The sequence below is a fragment of the Arvicola amphibius genome, chromosome 14 (genome assembly GCF_903992535.2).
Source record: "Arvicola amphibius chromosome 14, mArvAmp1.2, whole genome shotgun sequence".
NCBI classification, from domain to species: Eukaryota; Metazoa; Chordata; class Mammalia; order Rodentia; family Cricetidae; genus Arvicola; species Arvicola amphibius.
In genome coordinates, this window is record NC_052060.1 from 39,012,081 (window position 1) to 39,037,136 (window position 25,056).

The 25,056-nt window shown below is 48.1% G+C and overlaps 1 protein-coding gene across 1 annotated transcript in view; it reads right to left on the reverse strand.

Moving 5' to 3' along the window:
* Nucleotides 1-9,513: 9,513 nt before the first annotated feature.
* The window catches only part of Hadh (hydroxyacyl-CoA dehydrogenase), a 35,956-nt gene continuing 20,413 nt past the window's right edge, over nucleotides 9,514-25,056 (reverse strand). The window contains exons 4-8 of the mRNA XM_038310755.1: nucleotides 24,397-24,523; nucleotides 20,890-20,979; nucleotides 17,946-18,018; nucleotides 11,463-11,579; nucleotides 9,514-10,329 (exon numbers count right to left, since the gene is read on the reverse strand). Coding sequence (XP_038166683.1) covers nucleotides 10,211-10,329; nucleotides 11,463-11,579; nucleotides 17,946-18,018; nucleotides 20,890-20,979; nucleotides 24,397-24,523 — 526 coding nt within the window. The 3' untranslated portion in view covers nucleotides 9,514-10,210. The remainder of the gene's footprint in view (nucleotides 10,330-11,462; nucleotides 11,580-17,945; nucleotides 18,019-20,889; nucleotides 20,980-24,396; nucleotides 24,524-25,056) is intronic.

Below are 25,056 nucleotides of genomic sequence, written 5' to 3' on the forward strand. Positions count from 1 at the left end.
TTAGCGATTGGCAGCCCATCTCACTTAATTTCTGTTTTTTTTTTTATAATGACAAACTTTAACATATACTCTTGAGCAAACCCATTTGCAGTGGATTTCATTTCTTTCCTTTCACTCATGTAAACAGCCCAGCACTTGAATTGTTATTACTTTAAATGTTCTGTATTTGTATCTGTTTTCATTAGCCAATTAGTGGGAATTTATGCCAGTTGTTGAAATGAGCGTTGATGTACCTGTTACTTTGAAATAGCGAGGCACAGCCTTTGCCCCAAACTGTCATCTTTACGTTTGTCATTCCAGTTTGAGTTAACGTGCTGAGCATTTTTTAAAAGAAGCTTTGTAATAAAACATTTTTTTAAAAGTGTCATTTTCTTAAGAATAAAGTTGCTGATAATTGAGAGTCAGTGGTGAACCGAAGCCCATGGGGTGAGGACCAGCCCACGTCAGAATGGTGGCAGTGGGGACACAGGGCAACACCTGCCTCCCATGCCTGGAGACCCCAGAGTCTCCTCTCCTTTGCCAGACACAGGTAGGAAACAGCGTCAGAAAGGGAGTCGCCGGGCGCACCTCAGGCTCCATGAGGTTCCCAGCTAGTGTTGTTGCCTTCTCTCGTCAGAGCTCCCTGGATTTCAACCTGAGCTCCCCAAGTTCCTGGGGCCTACAAGCAAGCAGCAGCACCATCCCTCCCCTCAGAGCCTAAATTTTCTCAGTGTTTAGAAAGAGCCCACAGTTTCTCCCGTAAGCCCTTGTGACACGAGTTCATGTTGCTGTCTGACTTAGCAGAAACTCCGCTCATCAGATCCTTGCTCTTCCCTGACCTTTCACCTTTGAGTTTGCCTGAGATCCCTGGTGTCACTGGCTAACAAATCCCGCCCTGCAATTCTAGTCCTTTCCTTTTCAACCATGGGTACAGCTGGGGAACAGCTGGCTCCCGTGCTTGTAATAACCCTCCGTGTACTGTACTTGAAGGTTGCCGTTAAATCACCCCTCAGATTTCTCTTCTCCAGGCTAAGTAATCCCAATTCCTCGAGGCTTTTCATCAGCAGCTCTTTAATCATTTTCATTACCAGCCTCTGGAACCATTCCAATCCCTCTTCGTTTAATCCGAAACTTGAACCAGAAAAAAACGTATTATGTTCTGGGGTCCTACTTGTTATAAAGGTTTCATATTCAGCCCTCATTCAGGGATCATCTTCTTAACATACATGGTTCAAGGCACTCCCTCTGACACCGCCACCATGATACTTGCCGAGTTAGCTAGACAAGCAAACATGGTAGACTACTTTTCTGGGGGCGGAGGATGGAATCTTATCCATGTCCAGGAAATAATGTGCTCATCAAGGATACAGCAAGCAGGTAAAGGCTCCTTCCCAGCCCTTCTGCCACACTGCTTTCTGGGGGCATTTGTACTGAGGAAAGAGAATCAGGCATTCCCCTGCTGAGAGAGAAGAGAGAGAGAGGAGAGAGGAGAAAGAGAGGAGAGAGAGAGGAGAGAGAGAGAGAGAGAGAGAGAGAGAGAGAGAGAGAGAGAGAGATCAAAAAGGGTGCCTATGACTCGGGAGAACCTTCTGGCCACTCCTGTTTGATCATAAAGCGATGTGGCTCCCTGGCCTGCGGCTAGCACAAAGCCCAGCTTTCTGGGCGCCTTGCCTTACCTGAGGTCACAGTTGGCACACTCAGCATTCCTCCGGGGTGTTTGGTTGTCGAGGTTACTGGCAATACCTGTCCAGTTGGGAGGGACCTTCCAACTGCTTCATGTCTGTGACTATCCTAACGCAGTCATCGACTCCAATAGTGGCTCGGAGGCTGCCACAGCGTAGAAATCTCTGCTGAGCAGCAGTAACGAGACATTGTGTGGCTTTCCTTTGAAAGGAGAAGGGGTAAGATGGCGGATGATCCCAACAGGAGGGAGGGGTTGAATTTCCCAGCACAGAGCAATGCTGGAACACGATTCCCACACCATTTCTACTTTGTACAAAAGAGCTAATATGTAATTAATGCGGGATTGTTAAACTTGGGACCTCCGGCGGACGCCACCATTCCACATGCCAGGGAATTCTCAAAGTTGCCCTGTGCAGCCTCCACACATGAGCAGAAACTGCTCTCAAGCTGAACATCTTAGTACTAGAAGAAAGGCCTTCTGAATCGCTATAGTGTATGATAAAGATGCCAGAGAGTTTCTTGGTATCATGCGGGAAGCTGCTGTTTTAAATGTATGACCATGTTTCATGGAAAAACTTCATCTTCCTCAGGGTGAATAGAGGAAAAGAAGGTATAACCATATGTACAATGATATAAAATAGTAACACGAAATTTTACAAGCTCAAGGACCCAAGTGAAAAAAAAAGGTTGCTTGCTTTTCTTTATCGAGGGAACGATGCTCCGTATTCATGATGAAGTGCTGTGGGCCACGGTGAAGGTGTATGGAGTGATGAGCCGGGCACGCTGTCTCACACCTGCAAATATCAGCAGAGCTCAGAGTGGAGACGGACCCCCAGCAGCTATGAAACACTTCATGAATGGACTTCCCCTTGAATTATAATTTATTAGAAAGTATGTTTTGATCCATTGTGTGTGTGTGTGGGGGGGGTCCTGTCCTGTCTGTGTGGCCTATGGCCATAAAACACTGGTGCACAGTCGTGTTCAGGGAAGTGTTAATGGGGACTGTTTGGAACTCAAGATCACTTAGGCACTTAGATGGGGTAGGGGGATGTTGGTAAATTACTCACCCACACTGGTGTGTATGCTCATTAAATCTCAGTACCCTCTGTCATTTAAAAATTATTTTGCATGTGTGAGCATGGGTGTGTGTATGGGAGTGTGGGGGGATGTGCGTGTGTGCCACAGAACTGTGGGGAGGCCAGAGGACAGCTTGTAAAAGCTTTTGCCTTCTACCATGTGGATCGGGGGACTGAACTCAGGTTACCAGGTTTGGCAGCCTTTCCCCACTGAGCCATCTTGTGGTCCCTAACCTATTTTTTTTATGCAGGATCTTACTATGTACCCACCCTCAAGCCAGCCTTGAACTCTTGATCCTTCTGCCTCTACCTCCCCAATGCTGGGGTTACAGATGAAATATCTTGCTGGATCTAGCTTGAGATGTTAATAGCTCAATTAATTTATCTCCATATGAGATGTGTGGGAGAAATTGGCAGAAAGCATATGGGCCAGACAGAAGTAAGAATAGTGCACATGAGGAGCAGATGCAGTCATGTGTCATCTTGAGAGTCTCTTTGCCGTCACTGCAGAATTAGTGGGGTAGACATCCTTTCTGCCTTTGTCACAGAAACTGAAGTCAGTGGCATTGCCGATTTCTGGTTTATGCTACGATGTATCCTCCATGACAAAGGTGTATAAGGCGGCAGAAATAAAGTCCCACACACTGGCCTGGTTATTGCTGCCGTAGGCCTTTAAGGTTTTTATTATTAATTCCTTTGTGAGTTTTTAAAAATATGAGTGTAAGTGTTTTGCCTGCATGTGTGTACGTGCACACCAATGTGTGTGCCTGGTCAGATCAGAGCATTACAACTCCTCGGACCGGAGCAACAGAGGGCTGTGAGCTACCACGTCAGCACTGGAACCAACACTAGGTCCTCTGTTAGTGCAGCAAGGACTCTTAACCATTGAGCCGTCACCAGCACCACAGGCTTTCCCTTCATTCAAGTCTTCTCTATTTAAAAAGATTCCTGTCTTAGCTCGGGTTTCTGTCGCTGTGAAAAGACTATGACCACAGTAAATCTTATAAAGAAACCTTTTGAGCTGGGCGGTGGTGGCGCATGCCTTTAATCCCAGCACTCGGGAGGCAGAGGCAGGCGGATCTCTGTGAGTTCAAGACCAGCCTGGTCTACAAGAGCTAGTTCCAGGACAGGCTCCAAAGCCACAGAGAAACCCTGTCTCGAAAAACCAAAAAAAAAAAAAAAAAAAAAAAAGAAAGAAAGAAACCTTTTGATCGAGGTGGCAGCTCACAGTTTCAGAGATTCAGTCCATTATCATTATGATGGGACATGGTGGCATGCAGGCAGACTGGAGCTGAGAGTCCTACATCTTGCAAAGGCAGCAGGAAATGAACTTGCATGGCTTGAGCACGCATGAGCACTCAAAGCCCGCCTCCACCATGACACACTTCCTCCAACAAGACCATACCTGCTCCAGCACGGTCATACCTCCTAATAGTGTCACCCCCTTTGGGGGCTATGTTCTTTCAAACCACCACAGGCTTCCAGGTCTGGCTTGCCCAATTTGGTCTGTGTGGAGTTCATCTGGGGAGCTTAACAAGGTCCAGGGGAAACTTGTGGATTATCTTACTGTTCTTGACACTTGCTGGCATCTGGCACACACAGGCTATACCCGCTGCCTTCCTTGGGTTTTAGTGAGCAGGGGCTGTCTGTCCCTCAATTTCTAGCCTAGAGCATTTGCACCTCTTAGATGGCCCTTAGAAAAGCCATTTTGCCCTTACCCTCCATAGGGCACATGGCAGCTGTGACTACATTTAAATGTTTTTTTTTTTTTTAAATTAAGCATGAATGTGTGTGGATTTGTACCCATGCACGCAATACTAGATGGGGGCTAACAGATGGCATCCCTTGGAGCTGGAGTTACAGGCAGTTGTGAGTGGCTTGACATGGGTGCTGGGAACTACATGGGTCCTCTGCAGGGGTGCATGCTCCTAAACCACTGAGCCGTCTCCCTAGCTCCTCACTTTTAACCTCAGACTTTCTCACAATGACTCTTTGAATTCCTATTCTCATTGTCTGTCTCTCTCTCCCCCTCCCCTTCCCTCCTTTCTCCCTCCCCCACTCCTTCCTCTTCATAGAATAGCATCTTAGATTGGATGATGAGATCTTCATCCAGTAGAGCTGTGGGATGTCAGGTGTTACCAAAAACCATGTGGTACACAGAGTCCCAGGCGATGAGGAAGCTGCTGTTTGCAGATCACATCAGTGGGCAGTGTGGCCCACTTTGACCTCCACATTTGGGATTCTTTTTAATAACTTATTTTTATTTTATGTGCATTGGTGTTTTGCCTGCATTCATGTCTGTGTGAGGGTGTCAGATCTTGGAGTTACAGACAGTTGTGAGCTGCCATCTCGAGCCTGGATTCTTTTGATTTTAAGGAAAGGGTGTTAAGTATTACTCTTCCAACATGAGTGTGCCCACCCAAGACTTAAGAAAGGGCACACAGGGCGCTGGAGAGATGGCTCAGTGGTTAAGAGCATTGCCTGCTCTTCCAAAGGTCCTGAGTTCAATTCCCAGCAACCACATGGTGGCTCACAACCATCTGTAAAGAGGTCTGGTGCCGTCTTCTGGCCTGCAGGCATCCACACAGATAGAATACTGTATACATAATAAATAAATAAATAAATAAATAAATAAATAAATAAATATAAAAAAAAAAAGAAAAGAAAGGGCACACAAGCCAGGGGAACTGATACACAACAATCCCAGCAACTCCTGAGATAGAGGCAGGAAGACCGCCCAAAGTTCAAGGCTAGCCTTATCTTCATAGTAGGATCGAAGCCAGCCAGGGCTGCACAGGAAGATGCTGTCTCAGAAACAAGTAAATCGAAAGTCGTAAGTCCTAACAACCTTCCCTTAGACCTATGACTCCTGCAGACATCATTTTCACCATGATCCACCATGAGACCATGTGCCAAAGAGCAGCTGGCCTTCCAATGAGGTGGGTGTTGCCTATAAACTAAAGTCTCTACCTGTCATGGAGACGGTTACCCTGTAACTGGAAGTTGCTCTCCTACCTACCCACTCATGAATAACCACACTGAGGCTTAATATTAATTATAAATGTCTGGCTGATGGCTCAGGCTTACTGGCTAGCTCTACATAGAAATTAACCCATTTCTAATAATCTGTATATCACCACATGCCCCCATGATTTACCAGGAATGCTCTGGCCTCTTACTCTTCCACCAGCTGCTGGCATCTCTGACTCCGCCCCTTTTCTCCCTCTATCTCTGTTTGGAGTTCCCACCTGGCTCTATTCTGCCTTTCTACTGGCCAAATCAGCTTCTTTATTAACCAACAGAAATAAAACATATTCACCTCCTCTCCAAGGACCCGGCAGGCTTGCACTGCCATCCTGACCTGAAGTGGTATTCCTTCCATACATGCACAGGCTTCTGTTGCAGGCAGTTACGGTGTCAAGTCCCCTTAAAAGATGAACCAGCATCAGTAGAGTCAGTACAGACATGAAGAGCAATCTTCAGTCCCTCCCTCGCCTAGTGAGGACTCGTTCCCATACTTCTGAACCCACAAAACCCTCAGAGTTAGTACAGACATTAAGGGTAATCCTTCTTTTTCTCCCTCGCCTAGTGGGGACTCGAACTTCTGACCCCACAAAGCCCTCAGCAGCTTATCCAGTGTTACCTGAAAACATGGGGGTCAGGGATGGAGGGATCCCTTGGTGTTAAAGGTAATGGCTTTTCTTGCAAAAGATCAGAGTTTGATTCTGAGCACCAACATGGTGGCTCACAAACCCCTGTAAATCCAGATGCAGGGTAACAGCGCCGTCTTCCTGCCTCTGCAGGGACAGCACACAAGCAGGCAAAACACCCAAACACATAAAATACTTTTAATTTTTTTTTTAAAGAAATAAAACCACAGCACAGTAGGATAGACCTTTGAGAAAGCCCCTCCCTTTCCTCTGGGATCCTAAATCATCTAGTGCTTATATATAAAATGTCACCTAGACAACAGCCACTCTTCCACCACACCAGACTCTGCTCTGTCGCTGGTCCACCACCTCTCGGACGACTTGGAAAGTCTTCCCTGGTAGCTATGGGAGTGGAATGTGAGCCGGTGGCTGCCACTCAGACCTGTTCCCAGACCGCAGCTCATTTCTCTACGTATAAAGTACGCAGGGCTGTGGTCACCCCATGGCTTCCTCTCCAGTTAGCCTCTGTACTCCACAAGGCATGCAGCATCCTTCACCTTGAGATCCAATCATCAGTATCCGCGAGGTTCCAACGCTGTATCCATCTTACCAGAAATACATATCCAGACAAGAACCGCTCCAGGTGAGTCAGGCAAAGAAAGGGGCTGGAGACTACAACCCAGCTGACTCTTTTCAAAGCCAAACCCAAGGCATGACGAGAACTGCCAATCCCCCATCAGCTACAACTGGTGGGCTGAAATAAAACCCAGCGTTAGTGCCATCAATTGTGTTCTGCTGTGGTTAAGCCTTGTTTTGTCATCTCAACAAGGTAGCAGAGAAAAAGGAAGCTAAACAGATTGGTGGGGGGCGGGAGGGAGCCTGTGACTATGAAACTTTGAAGCCAATTGGAAATAACAGAGCACAACCAAATGGATGCTTTCAAAGTACGGTTTTGAGAGCAAGGTGACAAGGGCTGAGGATATAGTCCGTTGGCAGAGAGCCTGCCTGATACACAGTATGTCCTGGGTTTGATCCCCAGCATTTGAAAGGTAGGGGGCAGTAGAATCAGTTGTTCAAAGTTAACCTGAGCTGCGTAGCAAGTTTGAGATCACCCTGAGATGCAAGAAGCTCTGTCTCCAGGTCGGGGGAGTGGAGGGAGCAGAGCAACGATCCCACTGTTCAAGCATTTTCAGATTATCGTTGATGTCGTTAACAAGAAAATTAGCCCCATGGAATTAGAGCCACACCCTGTATATTTTAAATACATTGTTACTTAGGTTGAAATGTTCAGGGGATTAAAAATCAAGGTGGGATAAGACAAAAACCTGTGTCACGTGTGTGAGCCACTTACTGCACCAAGAGGAAAAGCACACCTGGTGTGTGCTGTTGAGCAAGCCATCCCTCACACGCTGGCTTTACCTTCCTCCGTGATGAGCAACCCAATCTCAAATGAGTTTCTGAAAGCCGGCACTAGCCAAACCTAACTACCTGGCAGAACTGGTGACAGATCCCTTAATAACACATGCTGAGTGGCTTTGTTGGGCGTAGGATCTGGCTGTGTGGCCCAGACGGGTCTCGAACTCACACTCCTCCTGCATTTGCCACCCCACTCTTGACTAACACCAGCGGGTCTCAGTGTCAACGCCTGCTTCCAGGTGACCTCATGCTACAATCAAGAATTTCCTTTGAAATTCTCACTTCTATTAGAGGAATTAATAACACCAAGAAGTAGCGGGAGGAGTATGTTTTTGTTATTGTTTTGTTTTATTTATTTATTTTATTTAAACACTGGCATTGACTTTCAATGCTATAAAAGGTTCATACTGCCATTAAGAGGCAACTTTAGAAGTTGAGGACCAGGCTCATTCCCCCAAGGATGACCAAAAACTAGTTAAGAAAGTACAAGAGATGGGAATCTTACTAGGGTTTGATTTTCAGAGAGACCGCAGAAGCCCTGACTGCGGGACCTTCCTTCCCACCTGAGGTCACAGAGCCATGGGAGAGGACAGGAGACCACTCCCCAAGTGCCAACTTGAAGAAGAGGAAAAGCTTCCAGATCCTTCCCGGGGAAGCCCCCCGAACATAATGCATGGCAAAGATATTATAAAACGGCAAAGGGGTTCAGAGGCTGAGCCTTCTGAACATCTGGCAAGATCAAAGTGCATTTCAAAATGCCATCCAGAAACAGCGTGGCGTCTCTCCCCACCCTGGGAGCCGACGGTTGTACCACTGAGTTCTCTCTCTTTCCTGAAACTTGGTGGTTAAGAGAGAGCTAGGCCATCTTCAGGACGAGTGCCCACATCCTCTACAGACTCTGGGTGACAAACTGAAGCCTGTGGGCCAGGGGTCACAGCAAAGGTCAAGAGCTAGCCTGGGAAGAAGCAGAACCCTGAGACCACAGGTGACCTAGAAACGGTGGGGGAGGGGAGAGAAGAATCAGAACGTCCCTCCTGGGTCCAGGCAATATATAATAGCATCAGACAAGTTCTAGTGTGTTGGTAAGCACAGATGTATATATGTGTGCGTTTTCTCACTTTGTGACACACTCAAATTGTTTTAAATTAATAAATTCCCTCTTATCAATCATGAAATAGGAAAGAAACTCAGCCAAAAATATCCTGACAGAACCATGGCCTGAGACAACAAGCACCTCCACCTGTTTGGGGGAACAGACTGCCCGAAAGTTTACAGTCATGATTTCCAGATTTATTCTTTTGTATTTGTCATCAAAAAAATCCAGATCCAACCCGGACTCTGCTACTAAACATCTGATGACCTTAGACATGAAAGGTCACTCACTTAAGCTCTGCTCAGGAAGCCACTGGACCTCGGGGCTCCTGATGTCTTCCCACACTCTATCATGGAAGACACTCTGTCAGGCCAATGATTAAAAGAATCTTATGTTATGTTATTTTACTTTGTTGGCAAAGAAGAAACAGATGTTCTTTTTTTAAAAAAAAAAAAAAACCCACTCATTGTACCCTTATTTCTGTTTTACCGCTAAGAAACGTGGAAGGGCCAGGCACGGGCCAGATTCAAATACTCTGCTGTTCCTCCCACGCTGCCACTTCAGTACCGGCCAGAGGCCGGAGAAGAGGGGCCCCGTTTTATAATTATTTAAGCAGTTTATGATTTTAAGTTATATAGGTTTATTTATTTCCGTTCCCATTTTTACAGAGTAAAAGATCGCATTTTAATAGAGTCAATTCCTAGGCACTTGGGAGCACTGATTTCTCATGAGCAAACAAGAGGGACAGACAGCGATGGATAAGGTTTGGATGGCCACGAGGATAGGCCTTTCCCTGGACACCAAGCTCACGTGTGCTTGCCTGCCACCCCAGGAACCCTGTCCAGATGAGAAGTAAACAAAGGCAGAACATGTTCTCCATGCCCAGAATGTAGGCTAAGGCTTGAGGCTGCTGCAGACTGCAAGGGTACCCAGGCAGACAAGGCCCTTACATGCACCGGTAGGCACAATGGCTCTTATCCCCTGGGCTCAACACCCATAAACTTGGCATATTCACTTTCAGAAGACCTGAGTGAATGAGTCTAATTAATGCTTTTACAAAAAAATAGCAAGGTTCAGAAAAATGATGCTCGCTCTAAGGCACAGAAAAACACACAGAAGCGAAAAGACTAAAGCAGAGAACTAGATCTCAGTGGAGGAATCTTATTACTGCAACTAGTCAAACGATTACTTCAAAGAGACTGCAAGGGAGGGCCCATTGAGCAGCCCATGGCGAGCCTCGCCACCACCGCCCAGAGTGCGCTTGTCCTTGTCCCGTGGCTGGCTGGGGGTGCTGCCGAGGGACTCCTGAAGTATCACTTGTATTTGTAAAATCCTTCTCCGCTCTTCTTGCCCAGCTTCTTCTGGGCCACCAGATTATTCATGGAAGAACTGGGCTGAAACAGGGGGTTCGCTGGGTCCATTTCATGCCACCCTGTTGAGAGTAAGGACAAGGGCTTACTTTGTTCGGGCAGTCTCAGGGCATGCCTGGGGCACAGATATGGGCCAGGCAGGCCATCGTGGCAGAGATAAAAGGCAACCTTTGCCGGCACAGCCAACACTGATCCTAAAGCGGGCACGCCACTATTTACCCGTGCTGCTAGAAGCCTGGCTCCATTGCAGGGTGCCTTGTTCCCAGGACTTCCTCCACACCAAGGCAAATGCCCACAAGCACAGATTGAATCTCCCACTAACTGGCTGGCTTCCCAAGTGGGAGAGTTAGTGCTCCAGATCCCTGTTACATCCTGCGTTCTACGCCCACTGGAGCACACAATCTCACACATTCTCAGATTTCCCCTGTCAACATCTAAGACCCTCTCCTCCCTGATATTTAAAGGGGTTTGGTGAAAGGCTGGAGCAGTCTGCTCCATTCGACTTCAGAAGCTCAGCCAGGTTAGTAATGATTTTTATGCTGTCTTCCAAACCACTCGCCTTTAAAAACCGTCTGAATGGCTTGACTTCAATGGTGGTCACACAAATCAGCTCACTGATAGCACGGCACAGTGTACCACTGGCAACATCCTGTGTGAATCTCTAGCTTGCTGCTACGGCTGAACTCGCTTTGCTCCCCCAAAGGCTGAGGATTCCCAGGGTGGCAGTGCGGAAAACGGTGGAATCTTCTTCAAGAGCTGGGTCCTGAGAAGGCACTCATGAGACTCCACCCACCCAAGTGCAGTTATAATTTTCTCAGGAGTGAGCCAAATCTAGTGACTAGATTCCTTCTTGAGAGAGTGGACCATTACAAACCAGGGTCATCCTGTACCCTCACCATAGCCCTTTCTGCACATAGCTGTTTTACTTTGTAGCCTCTGCCATGTTGTGACAGAGCCAGGAGCATCTTGTCACTTGGAGCATCTCCAGCTATCAGAGCCACACAACTCTTTTCCTTTATAAAGTATCCTATCCTCAGGCATTTGGTTAGAATAACACAAAACGGCCTAGGGAAAGCAGGACTTTGAATGTCTTAAGAACCCTTGCAACTTTTTCTTTATTAACATTACAACTTAGAGTTCTAAGAGACGATTTCGACCCAGTTTTTAAGACGAAAGAAAAGGTTTTCATTCCTACCATCCAAGATGAACTTAGTAGTATCCAGGCCAACGTAGTCAAGAAGTTCAAATGGCCCCATGGGGTAGCCAGCTCCCAACTTCATGGCCGTATCAATATCCTCCTTAGATGCATCACCTGCAGAGAAAGGGCAGCCCTGAGTCACCACCACCTCTCCTCACCTCTCCCCAGGCCTGGGCTGTCCAGAATCACTGGGATCATATAGACGCACACACTCAGAAAATCACTGGGATTGTATAGACGCACACACTCAGAAAATCACTGGGATCATACAGACGCACAGACTCAAAATCACTAGGATCGTACAGACACACACATTCAGAAAATGTCCAGAAGTCTGTGTTTCTGGGGTGGGTAAGACTGCCACATGCCACATGTCACAAGCTTTTCAAGCCATCTGCAGCAGATGAGGACACCTCTAGACCCTGCTGCCCAGTCCACGGAGTGAACAGCCCAGCCCTGGGAACACTGGCTCCCTAACAGCGTGGGACTTCCCGAGTCCAGAGTCATTCACAAAAACGTCATTTGATATTAGAGTCGTCTTTTGTAAATGTGGGTCTCAAACACACACACATGCACACACAAACATATATATATATATATATACGTACACACACCCATACACACATACATTCGCACACACAAACTTGCACATGCACAATATGCTTAGGCTTCTGTTTATGTGTTACATGTATATTTTTTAACTTCCTTTGTTTACAAATAACCATTCTTCTGGGCCTATGTTCACACAGTCAAGGCAACGGTTTAAAGAAAGCCTAAACAGCTAGAAACACGACGTGCCGTTTGTTCTGCAAATCTGAGGACGGTTTTCAAAATCATGCTAAGTTGGCAGAAGTGTTTAGGTACTTCTCTAGAATGCTGAGTTCCTTCCTGCTCTTCTAAGAAACACAACAGCTCTCCCATGAGCCTTGGAAACTGGAATTAGTCTTGTGTCTAGAGTTCATCAGGCTGTCCTTGAATATGGGTCTGGCTAACTAACGTCAGGGAAGGTGGAGCCACTGGGCTGTGTGGATTAGCCAAAGACGAGGGTTCTGAGCCGTTTCCTTAGAATTCTCCCTATACCGTCCTGCCGAAGGTCACAAGATGTCTTTGCGGAGAATAACCATGCTTTCTGCCTCCAAAATCAGAAACCGGAATCACCTGTATTACATGGCTGTCTATCTAGAATTTTGTTTAAAGCATAAAGTAGTGGCCGTTAATATGAGCGCTGAATGAAGGGCTAAAACAGTGTATTCCACACCTAGACATGACAGAGGTCTCAACTGGGGCCCTCTTCCTCAACAATAAATACTTCCAAATCTAACACCACATTTTTCAAAGCTCTAAAATAATGCCAGAGGATGTCAGTGCAATCTAAGGTGATTGCAGCGCCAGGCACAGTGGCTCATGCCTGTAATGGCAGCAGCTGGGAAGTTGAGGGAAGAGAATAGTGAGCTCCAGGACAGCCTGGACTGCCAAGTGGGACCCTATAAACACACAGAGAGACATACACAAACACACAGACACACGCATGCAGAAGAAAATCCATGTGATTATTTTCTTTGAGTGATATTAAGTGCTTGGTATAATCTTATACTAGCATAATCCTAGTACTAGTACAATCCTAATTAGGATTGGAGGGATGCTGGGGAGTTGACTCTGTGGTTAAAAGAAATCGTTCTTGCCCAGGACCCAGGTTCAATTCCCAGCACCCACACGACAGCTCAAAACCAGGCACACACATGGTGTACAGGCATACATGCAGGGAAAACACTCTATCATTTAAAAAAGAAATTAAAAAAATAGAATAAATACAGTCCTCCCCTCTACCAACTGAGCTATCCAAGGGCAGCACAAGGAAGAAGGCTGTTTACCTCGTGGACACCCAGCGGACTCTGGGTGGGCTGCTCCTTAGTGTAATCTCAATACAACAATTCTAACCTTACACAAACTGCTCTGATGTGCTCGAGAAATAAAAAGGAAGCACTCCGAATCATTTAGGGAGCCCAGCCTCTCCCCCCCCCACACACACACATACAGAAAAATATAAGTAGAGGCATCTGAGAAATCAGGCTTTGAATTTTACGCCGTAGGAAAGCAAAAATCGCCATACACTTATGAATCTCATCAGGTGGTCTCACACAGCCCATCCTCCCTCCGGGTCCCATGGCAGGGTGGGGAGTCAAACCCAGAGCCTCAAGCCTGCTGAGCAACCACTCTAGCAGTGCGCTCTATTTCCAGCCCTGCTTTACTCTATGTTTGTATCTGTTACCTACTGGGTTCTCGACACTTGCAGAGACAACGGCAAAGCAAGTTAGTGGTGATGTAATGGAGGAGGAGAGGGGGCAAACTCAATGCAGCATCTGAACCAGCTCCACAGCCCTCCCTCCGCCCGAGGCCCAGGTTCCAAATAGAGCTGGACCGACACCCTAGACGGACACTACAGCGCATGCGCAGAGGACACGGGTCGGCGCAAGTAGCTGGGCTCTGACTCCGCAGCTCACATATGCACTGTTCAGGATGCGAACACTGAGGTGCTACAGTTGCATTCAGGTGCCAGAAGTAACACCCTGTCAGGCTCCTGCCCCAGGACGCCTTCCTGCATGCTGTGCCCTGGGCCAATCAATAAGCCTCACTTTACCTTCAGGCCTCAGCCTCTTCCTTCGGGCTTCTGTTCAGATGGGGCCAATCAGAGCCTCGCCCTACAGTGCCTGGAACAGTAGCTGCAGGACTGGGAGCCAGGGCACCTCTCACCCAGTCAGGGCCTAATCAATGACTCATTTATATAGGTGGTGTCCCCTCAAAAGAATGCACATGCCCGGGGGACAGACATCTAACAGCAGCTAACTTAACCTAAAGCCATTTAATCACACCCAAGTGCCCTAAAGGCAAGGCTATAATTCCCAAGGCAGACCCTCACTTGAGGATTATTGCTCTGTTTCCAAAATTACAGAAAGCATAAAGCACTGTTAAAAAAAAAATCAGTAAACATCTACAAAGTTAACAGAATTCTAAAAAAAAAAAAAAAATCTGTCTTAAGTAAATCAGAGTAAATAGGCAAAGAGAAAAAAGACAGAAAAGCAATATATACAATATGTATATACCAAGGGGTCACGAATGACGTATTTAGATCAGTAATTCCTAAACTCTTGTAGAGTCCAGTACTTGAAGAGAACCTGATGCTCCTTACACACACACACACACACCACACATACACATGCACACAAACACACCACATACACACACAAACACATAACACACCACACACACATACACACACAAACACATACACACCACACACACATACACACCACACACATATACACACAAACATACCACACACACACACACACACACACACACCACACAAAACTCTGCTTCACTCTTTCTGGCTCCCGTGACTATGGGGTTCTTACCTCAGGATAATGAGGAGACTCCTCCTCAGAGAACTCCCCAAACCTGGATGGGTGGAGGGCTGGGCCTGAAGACTAAAACCAGGGACCTGATGCCACAGCTAAGTTGGTCTCTGACTCTCTGGCACCACCTGCCGGCCAGTTTCAACATTACAAGTCTTAGCTGTATACAAGTTACCAGAGTACTTGAGCCACGGTGAGGCAGGAGTGTGGCAGTGGCGATTTTGTAGGGCACCCTACGGTGGCTAGAGGGTAAGCTCATGACATCACATCCCTCCTAAGAGAAACTAACCACATGCCCTTGTCACCCTGTTGGAGCTGAGGGGGCACATGACAGGGACTGCAGGTTCCCAAGCCGCTCTGACCCTCAGAGTTGGGACTCTGTGCCCATCTGGCCTCCACCAGTCTGAAGGAACACACAACACACAACTGTGAAAGAAATGGCAAAGGCTGTTAGAGGTCAGAGGTCAGAAATGCAGTGAGCCTCCATGAGGTTCTTTCTACACAGGATGTGAGAAGTGGTGGGCATTCATGGTATATCGGCAGCTGCTCAGTTCTCTGAAGCCTCGACTAAACAGTATCCCATATGTCCCGGTTCAGGCGCTCCTTCAAAACAGCATTCACCAACCTTCAGACACACAGACACACACACACACACAGAGTGCACCAATAGCACAGGACAGAAACATTCTCCCCGAGCTAGGAAACAAAGCCAGAGCAGAGTCAGAGGCCAGGCCCCAGCAGGGTGCATGGACAGAAACAGGGAACAGTGTCTTCCCACTTTCTTAGCAATATAACACTTTCTCAGCAAGCAGGGCCGAGGAGACAGGCCTAAGAAAGGCATGTAGTAACGTAACCAGGGTAGCTGCCTGGCTGAGCCGAGCCCCATTATAGGGGCCTGGCAGGATGGGGCTGGGAGAGGAAGGAAACAGTGATGACAGGGTGGCACCAAGGTGACAAATGACAAGCAAGAGTGGGAGGATCTAGATGCGTCAGTGAAAACGCAGAGCTGTGGATAAAGGCCAGGGTCTCGGAGCGCATCTAAGCACACATTGGCGTTGGCCAGGTGAGTAGCCAAAGGAACACTAGAAGAGGCCTGGAGTCCAGAGCCCAGTGTGAAGCTGCAAACCTGGACCCACATGACACTTAGCAGCTCCAGGAATGAACAGATGTTCTGCCATGAGATCCAGCCACAAAGAAAGAGGCTGCAGGACCAGTAATGACAGGCCACCCAGAGAAGCACCAGGAGCAAACCAAAAGCAGCCCGGGAGCCAGGTCCTGCCTTTCCTGGTGCGACACAGTGGTGGCTAGAAATGGTGAGGGGCAGCGGAGGGCAGAACAGGGTCTTTAACATAGCATCCGACACTTGGCACATGGGAGTGGTATCAAAGAGTGGGGTGTTTTCAGAGAAAAGAAAAAAACACCACGAGAAGGTGCTACATTCTAACATTACATTTATTAGAGGGAAAAAAAAAACCCACAAATGTCTTTCAAGGTAAGCCAAAATGCCACATACTTTCTTTGAGGTGTAATTAGGCTCATTTGTTGAAGATAAACATAGAAGTGTTGGTTTGATCTTGGAGTAAAATGTAGGCAACGGCTCCCAGAAAGCACGGAGGCCAGTTTAATATTTAAAGCCGGTTTTGAGGAGGCAAGTGTGCTTTCATCTGCTCGGAAGAGCTGGTGTGAATGGTTTGTTTGGGAAACGGCATTCTTGAGAGAGCGTAGAGCTTTCGTAAATGACGTCACTCAAGTAAACGATAGCACTTGTGTTTTACCCATCCCTACAGCTTTCTGGCTTGCACGGGAGACATCACACACTTTCCTTCTCAGAAACGGGAAAGAAGTCAGGCAGTAGGGGTATGCATCCATCCTAGCCATAGACCATGTCCTGAGGCTACAGCAGACAAAGTCATTGTCTGTCAACAAGAAGTGGACACTTCAGGCCCAGGTGATGGCTCAGCAGGTAAAGGTGCTCGGCACGGTGCTAGGCGCGGTGACTCACACAGCTAATCCCAGCACTCGGGAGGCAGAGGCAGGTGGAGCTCTGAGAGTTCAAGACAAGCCTGGTCTATAGAGCAAGTTCCAGGATGAGGAGGGCTGTTACACAGAGAAACCCTGTTCTCAAGTCACGCGCACGCACACACAGAGTGTGCTTGCCATGTAAGCCTGGAGACCGGAATTTGATCCCCAGAATTGCATAAAGATAGGAGAGAACTGACCCTACCAAGTTGTCTTCTAATCTCCATACATACAACATGGCATGACATGCAGGCATGCACACACCACACACACATACAAACAATTGTTTTTAAAAGACGGGGACACTTTAGATCATTCATGAGGTGCAAGGCAGGGCTTCATGACATTTTTCAATAAGGACATTGTCCCTACCACGCATCAATTCTATCATTGTCCCATCTCCTGTCAAACAGCCACAGGTTTTCTACATTAAACAACTTTAAACAACTAGTCTGGTTATTTTTCCATTACTAACTCACTATTTGTAGTACTTAGTGTGCATGGGTGTGTGTGTCTGTGTGTGCATAACATGTACCATGAATATGAATGCATGTGTATGAGTATATGCAAATGTGTGTATGTGTGTGTCTACTTGAGTGTGTGTGACATGGATCATGCATGCATGTGGTGTGTATGTGTGTATGTGGAGTGTGTATAACAAGCATCACGCATGCATGTATGCACAGGTTGAGAAGAGGGCTGGGGCTGGAGTTACATGTGGGTGTGAGCTGCTCGACACGGTTGCTGGGAATCCATTTGCAAGTCATTTCTCCCTCTCCCCCCAAGCAGTAAACTTTTAACTAAATGTGGTGATCAAGGATCTAGATCTGCACTGTCTATGCCATTGCCGCAGTCTGGACTGGAGGCTCACAGGGGGGTCTGTGCCTTGGGAAACCCAGTGGCAAATGTACTAGGGCCAGGGCAAAGCTGAGCTTAGTCCTGCAGATTGAGAAAGCAGAGACCCCCCCCTTCCCAGGTTCCCCGTAGCCCAAGCCTTCCTGCACACAGACTGAGACCCGAGGGCCTTAGCCTGGCCTGGGACAGGTACCTCGCTCGTGCAGCCTGACGGCTTCTATGAGGTATGGCACCAAGAGACGGTTCACAATAAATCCAGGAGTGTCCTGTTGCAGGGGAGAGAGGGAGACAAGTGACTTCATTAAACTTTACATTCTGTCTAGGGTAGACCACTTCTTACCCTGGAGTAGCTGCCCACGTTCATGCCTTTCACATTTCCAAACGCGCTAAGAAGCTCCTTCATCCATCTCCTACAGCAACATCCCCTCTTCCACCCTCCACTCCCCTCTCAGGAATCCCTCCATTCTTAAACACCCCTCCGAAAAGCAGCATTCCCCAGCTTCCCCAGAGCCGCCCGGGGCAGCTCCGTGTGTCTCAGAGACAACCCGACTGCACACTACACAAACTGACCATCACGGCAAGAGGGTCCAAGGGCCCTTTCACCTCGGCACACCAACAGCAAGGCCTGCGCTGTCTCCTCTGGGTGGGGATGCCCAGCAGTTCCAGCCACTTAGCCAAGACTGTACTAGTGACACTGTGCTGTTCGCAGACAAAATATGCCCTTCAGCATCACATCAGGTTTTCTGAGGAGCTCGGCACTAAGTACCCGAGAGCAGGAAGCATAGCGCGCGCGCGTGCGCGCGCGCACGCACACACACACACACACACACACACACACACACACGCTGAGCGAGCATGCAGCCTGCATGGCAACCTGCTCCAGCTGAAAGTTAGTTTTTTCCTCCAGCAAGGGCGCCAAAGAGCCGTCCTAAGCTGGTCTACACTTCTTTATACAAAAGCTAGAAGGGATTTAAAAAGCGTGTTGTAATAAACGCATAAACCAGTAAGGCCACTGTATTTTCAAGTATTACTGTAGGTCCCCTAGCATTCCCAGAAACACGGAACATGCTGCACAGCTTTAGAATGGCTATGACTGCCCTGGGTGTTAGGGCTTTCTCAGCTACACCTTACAGGGCCACTGTACGTATGCCATCTGTCCCTAATGGGAACATTTGGTCGCACCGCACATAACTGTATCTGTCTTTAACAAAAGCATTTGTGATCCTTGTCCTATGTGACGGCCATATATTGTAACGCCATCTATTGGAAACCCCGCCTCAAAAGCTTGAATAACTGTCCCACAAAGGCTCTCAGAAGGTCTCAGGAGGTCATACACAGAGGAGAATCCCAGCCTGTGAACTTCTACACCACCCTACCCCAGTCACTACCTTCTTATGCTGAAACGCTTTCTCCTACAATTTCTGTTTTCTCTCTTTACTAGAGAATCAATAGTCGGAGAGTGCGAGCAAACATAATAGTCACTGGTGTGGCTATGAGACTAATTACTTTTCCTTCCTGACTGTAGACCAAGTACCCGAGTTGCCTCTTTGGCTTAGGAAGCCTATACTGCTGCAAGGCTTGTTCAGAGGACTAATGAAAACTTTGTTTTTGTTTTGTTCGTTTGTTTTTAATATAATACTGAGTTCAAAATTAGGAATATTTTAGAAAGCTAAAGTATGAGATGAGCCATAATGGTGAGAAATCATAGCCAAAAAACCTGACAACTGACTTATCAAATGCTGACCAGGGTTTGACACAACAGGAAGACTGTGACGTCATGAAGAAACAACACCCACACGGGTGGAAGCCAGGAAGAACTAAGGCAAAGGGAGACGCTGAGGTGACCTGGCCATCACGTCAGCAGGTGGCCTCATCTTCCCCAGAGCCTGGAGTGGCTGGCGGTGGTGGCACAGCACCATCTATAATCCTAGCACTTGGGAAGCAGAGGCAGGCAGAACTCTGTGAGTTCGAGGCCAGCCTGGTCTACAGAGCTAGTTCCAGGATAGCGAAAAAAACACAGAAAAATCTTGTCTCAAAAAAAAAAAAAAAAATCAAAGACAAAAAAACCAGCCGGTGATTGAGGGTGGGGTGATAAATGGAGGTCAAGTTGGCCTTCTTACAGGAAAGCCTTCACGTGCCACTGAGGAAGGCCTCCTTGATGTCCCTCTGCCATGTTCATCTCCTCCTGTCTGAGCACCCTGTGACTGTCTGCACCGGTCTTTCCAAAACCCAGGCCTTCGTTTTCTAGGGGGGGTTTGTGTCCACCAGACTGGACTTGATGTACAGGCCTCTGATTCCCAGGGCTCAGAAACGGCTGGAACCAATGGACCCACAGAAACTGTTTATAAACACAGCTGCTCATCAACAGGCAGGAGTCAGGGCCCAGACAGACTCCTGGGTCTTCTTTTTAACTGAAACCTGGGCTCCCCTCTCTCAGAATTCACATATGGTGGCATGGGGGGTGGCTTAGGGGTCGGTCACAGTCCGGCCCTTCCAGGACATGGAGAGACGTGCTGTCAGCAGTGGCCACGGCTCACACTGTCTATTAGCAGTATCTTCTAGCAGCACACCTGTAAAAAATCACCTCTCTTCCAGACTGTGTGCAGTCTGTCCCCAGGGGTCCATGTGTTGGTTCCCAGGAAACAGAGCTGACCATTTAAGAGATGGGCCCCAGAGACAGATACTCAGATCGCTGAAGGGCTTGGGCGCCAGAAGGGACCACTCTTTTCCTGAATGGAGTTCTTTCCACCGACCTGACCCGAGCATCTCTCCGACTTGGACAAAGATGTGTTTGTTCCTCCAGAATGATCTCTGACCACTGTGACTCCGCTTAGCCACGAGGTCTTCCCTAGAGCTCAATTGATCCTGGCTTGGTGCCCTGGAAGCTCTAGAACTGCAAGTAAATAACACTCCCCCGTCTGCAGAGGTGTGGAAGGATTTATACTGCTCACAAGTCTCCAGCCGTAGTGCTGCTCTTAGCCCAGGACCCACACTCGGAGGAGTCCTGCTGGGATGGTCTGAGAGAAAATGGCCCCCCAAAGGAGCGGCACTATTAGGAGGTGTGACTTTACTGGAGTGGGTGTGGACTTGTTACTATAGTAACAGAAAAATAAACAAAATCATTCCGCATACTTTACCTTGCAAGAAACAGGATGCTTTCCTATGGTTTTACAAAAGTCGATCAGAGATTCAAAAGTCTTCTGGCTAGTCATCGGTGTTTTAATGACCTGGAAACACAAAGAACACAAAGCAGGGACTCAGGACTGGAGAGTCAGAGAAGCAGTGGACCAGCTCAACGCCACTGAACCAAAGGCTCTATCTACACCGGTGACAAAAAACATCTTTAGTTTTTATGCCAGTAGGCGTCTCAAGCCAGAAGCAAACATCCGTGCAAGACACTGGGGTCTGCAGAATGCACAAACCCAGTGGTTAAAATTCAAGTGTGTGTTGCTGGGTGGGGGTAAGGGAGTCTTTCAGGTACTGTGATCCAGGTGTCTTAGAGTTGAATTCCAGCTGTACCGCTTTACTGAATTTGGCATGGGACCCTGGGCACGTTTCTTGAAACTGCAATGGCATTTAAACCACTCTGTCTGCATCAAGGAAGCTGAGGTTAGAAAGAGTAGGCAGGGGTGAAGTGCCAAGCATGGCACCTGGTAGAAGGAAGGGCCAAGGAGATACCAGCTCTGCTTCCTGTCATTGCTAATGGGTACAGGACGGAAAATCATGTGGAGTGGGTGGGGGCTTTGGTGAGAGGAGGTGGTGGCTGTCCTTAAGGTTCTTCTGCTGACGATGACGGGTGACACACCCAAAGCACGGCCATCTGGATCTCCAGATGACTGTCTATTTCGCGGTGCCACCCGCTGCCACACGGATGCCCCAGCTCCCAGGCCCTGCACTTCAAGAGGGTTCATCGGGGAGGAGAGCTTTCATTTTAACCAGTAGGACCCCAAAGGCTGGGGCTGACAGACCACCTGACCTTCCCTTTAGGGCACACACACAGCTGCTACAGCACTGGAATCCAGAAGAGGTGGCACCATGCATAACACCTCAAATTATAGCTCTCGGAGTCAGTTGTGGGGAGTTAGATTTGTGTAAATGGAGAGCCCAACGTGAATTACACACACCACATATGCACACAAGTTTGTTTTTGTTTTGTTTTTCTGAGACAGCGTTTCTCTATAGCTTTGGAGCTTGTCCTGGAACTAGCTCGTGTAGATCAGGCTGGCCTCAAACTCACAGAGATCCACCTGCCTCTGCCTCCCGAGTATTGGGTTAAAGGCGTGTGCCACCAGCACCCGGCTGTACATAAGTATTTTCAATGGCAGTTAAGAACTTCAATTAGAGTCATAATGAGGAGCCTAGCTCCTCCAGTAGACCCTTGCAGGTGTCTCCATCCCTTCGGTGAAATGAGAATCAAGATACTGGATGTGTCCCCTGTAAGAAGACAATCGGATCTGGCTAAAGGAGCTAAGTCTGTGCGGGGATGAAAGGAGCTACATGAAAACCACCAAGAGATGGAGACAAAGACAAAATGGACCAGAAACTCCTGTGAACCGAGATCTTCAAACTATTTCTGAGGGAGCCTGGAGGGAGCCCATGCCAGCCTTGGATCTTCAAGGTAAGCTGCTAGCTTAAAGGGGTCAGCGGCTGAGGTCTGGGAGTTTTGTAAGCATGGGGAGTGCACATGATCCTTCCTGCATCCACCATCCATCAACACAGATAATACACAGCCCCTCCCCACCCAGCACAAGTCCCGCCCCCAGGGAAGGGAAGGGCTCCTTGGCTCACCAACAGCACACAAAAATCCTCGCCTGGAGAGGGGAGCTGGGCAGTAAGCCCCACACCTAGCTGAGAAACAAAGGGCAGCTGGGAGCTGCTGGGAGCTGGGGAGTAGGTTTGCTTTAAGGGTGTGGCCCCTGGTAAGTCAATTATGTTCCAATGGGAAGCCACACCCCAATGAGGACACAGAATTTGAAGGATGGGGAGGGGAGCTGGGCCTGGAAGAATTGTGGGGTGGGAGGTTGGGCAGTGGGGAATGTGATTTAAATCCATCATCTGAAATTCTCAGAGAACTAATAAAAAGGAATAAACAAGCTATACATATTCAAGAGAATGGGACACTTTCATAGACTACTTTCTAGAAAATGATAACACTTGCTAAGTACTATCTGTTACCCAAGACCCTACATCTCTCAAGACACAATGTGAAAGATGCTTGCTCTTTACAGGAACTCGACAGAATGTACTACCTGCAGGCCGGAAACCCACGAAACCTAGAACCTACACTCCACGAATCACTAGGCGCCAAAATGAACACCCCCCGCTCCACCACTTTCTGCAGAAGGGTGGATGGCATCTTCTACTTCCCATGATTTCCCACACATCTTCTTTTCACCGCTCACTTCCTTTTCTAAAAATCGAATTTGCATTATGTGTTTAGATGTTCTGACTGCACATATGCGCCACGTGCATGCCTGGCGCCCACAAAGGTCAAAGACGGTGTTAGAGCCCTTGGGACTGGAATTACGGAGCTGCGGGCTGCTATGTGTGTCCTGGGAATCGAACCCAGGCCCTTTGGAAGTGCAGCCAGTACTCCTATCCACCGAAACATCTCTCCTGCCCATGGTGAATTCTTTAATACCACACTAGAAGAATAGAGGAACAATGTCCGGATAGGAAAGTTCCCGCCGCAGGGAGATCGGACATGCCACTCAGAAAAAAGAAATCATGGATATAGAGCAGCCAGAACAGATAAAACATGCTCACGTGGGGATCAGCAGTGAGGGAGACAAGAGGCAAAGGGCTGGGCGAGAAGGCAGCCATGAACAACTCCCAGAGAGGCCCCGCCAGTGTCTGGAGGTTTTCCTGGCTCCACATGGCAGCATCCCCCACACTTCGCACGGTAATAACTCCACAGCCTCAGACCAAATGCTGCTTTAATAGCGGTCGTCCCGGAGACCCTGTAATTAACCCCTTTAAAGGGCAAGCTGCCACACTTCAAGTGCAAATTGTCTGCCGTGACTCCATTTCCCAGCGAGTGAGCAGAAGCCGTCCAAACAGGAACACTGGGCAAGCGCTGGGCAAGCCCTGCCTGGCCCTGCCTTCTCCCTCTCGCCTCTGAGGTCAGGAGGCTCAAGGCTGCAGGAAGCTGCTTTTAATAGGCTCTGATCTCAGCGTGGAGATGTGACTCACCTGAGACAATACTAAAAGGACGGCTGCATGGGACCAGGATTCACACCAGGGGTGACACACATCATGTCGGACAAGACCTGCATCTCCAGCATGAGCAAGCTGACCTCAGCAAGACAGCACGAAGGCGAATAGATCTCGCCTCTCTCGTCTTGTCAGGGACCCTTAGTGCCCCTCTCTCTGTCTGATGCCCCTATCAGCAACGTCACTGGAGACCCAAGCAAGTCAGTAACAAACCTAGGATCATAAAGTAGAGGAGTCTCCCAAGATAGCAGGTGTTGCTTCCTTCTTTGGTCCTGAAGAGGACAAATTGTGGCAACAGCAATACCAAGGGGTGACCGTCCAGGTTCCTGTGAAATTCTGTACAACCTAATGCCCAGTGGGAGGGCAGGCAACTAGGAAACAGGACTGTAATAGCCAGAGAGCAAAACACAGAGGACCAGACGCCCACTGACCTCCACAAGCTTCATCATGGGGACCGGGTTGAAGAAATGGAGGCCAGCAAAACGGTCTTGCCGGGTAGTGGCATTGGCCATGCTTGTGATCTGCAGAGAAGAGGTGTTGCTGGCAAAGATGGTGTGTCTGTGGAGAGAGAAAACAGAGGAGAAGCAGAATGAGTCCCACGGGTGCCCATGGGTGCCCACGGTCCGAACTGTGGCACCGCATCCTCCCAGGGCACAGCCAGGCACTGCAGATCTGCTGGACCACCCTGCTGAGGAGGGCCGTCAGAAGGCACATCACCACACAGTGGCTGGAAGCCAGTGATTGCCCAGCCTGGTCTACAGAGCAAGTTCTAGGACAGACAGGGCAGCACAGAGAAATCCTGTCTCAAACAAACAAACAAACAAAAAAAAAACAAGACAAAACAAAACCTGTGTTTGCAATTGCAATTAACTTACCAGCTCATATGCATGACCTTCATCAGGCTTTTCTGAAATTTTAGAAACTAAAGTTCTCTTATCTACATATTTCAGTTTTCAGGAGATGTAAGAGAAAGAGGGGAGAAGCAATTAAGAAAGACCTACTCAGCCTAACACAATGAAGTGATCAGACTCATGAGAAAATGGAAGGATGGCCCAGACATTTAGACCAGACCATAAAATCTGTACACACTC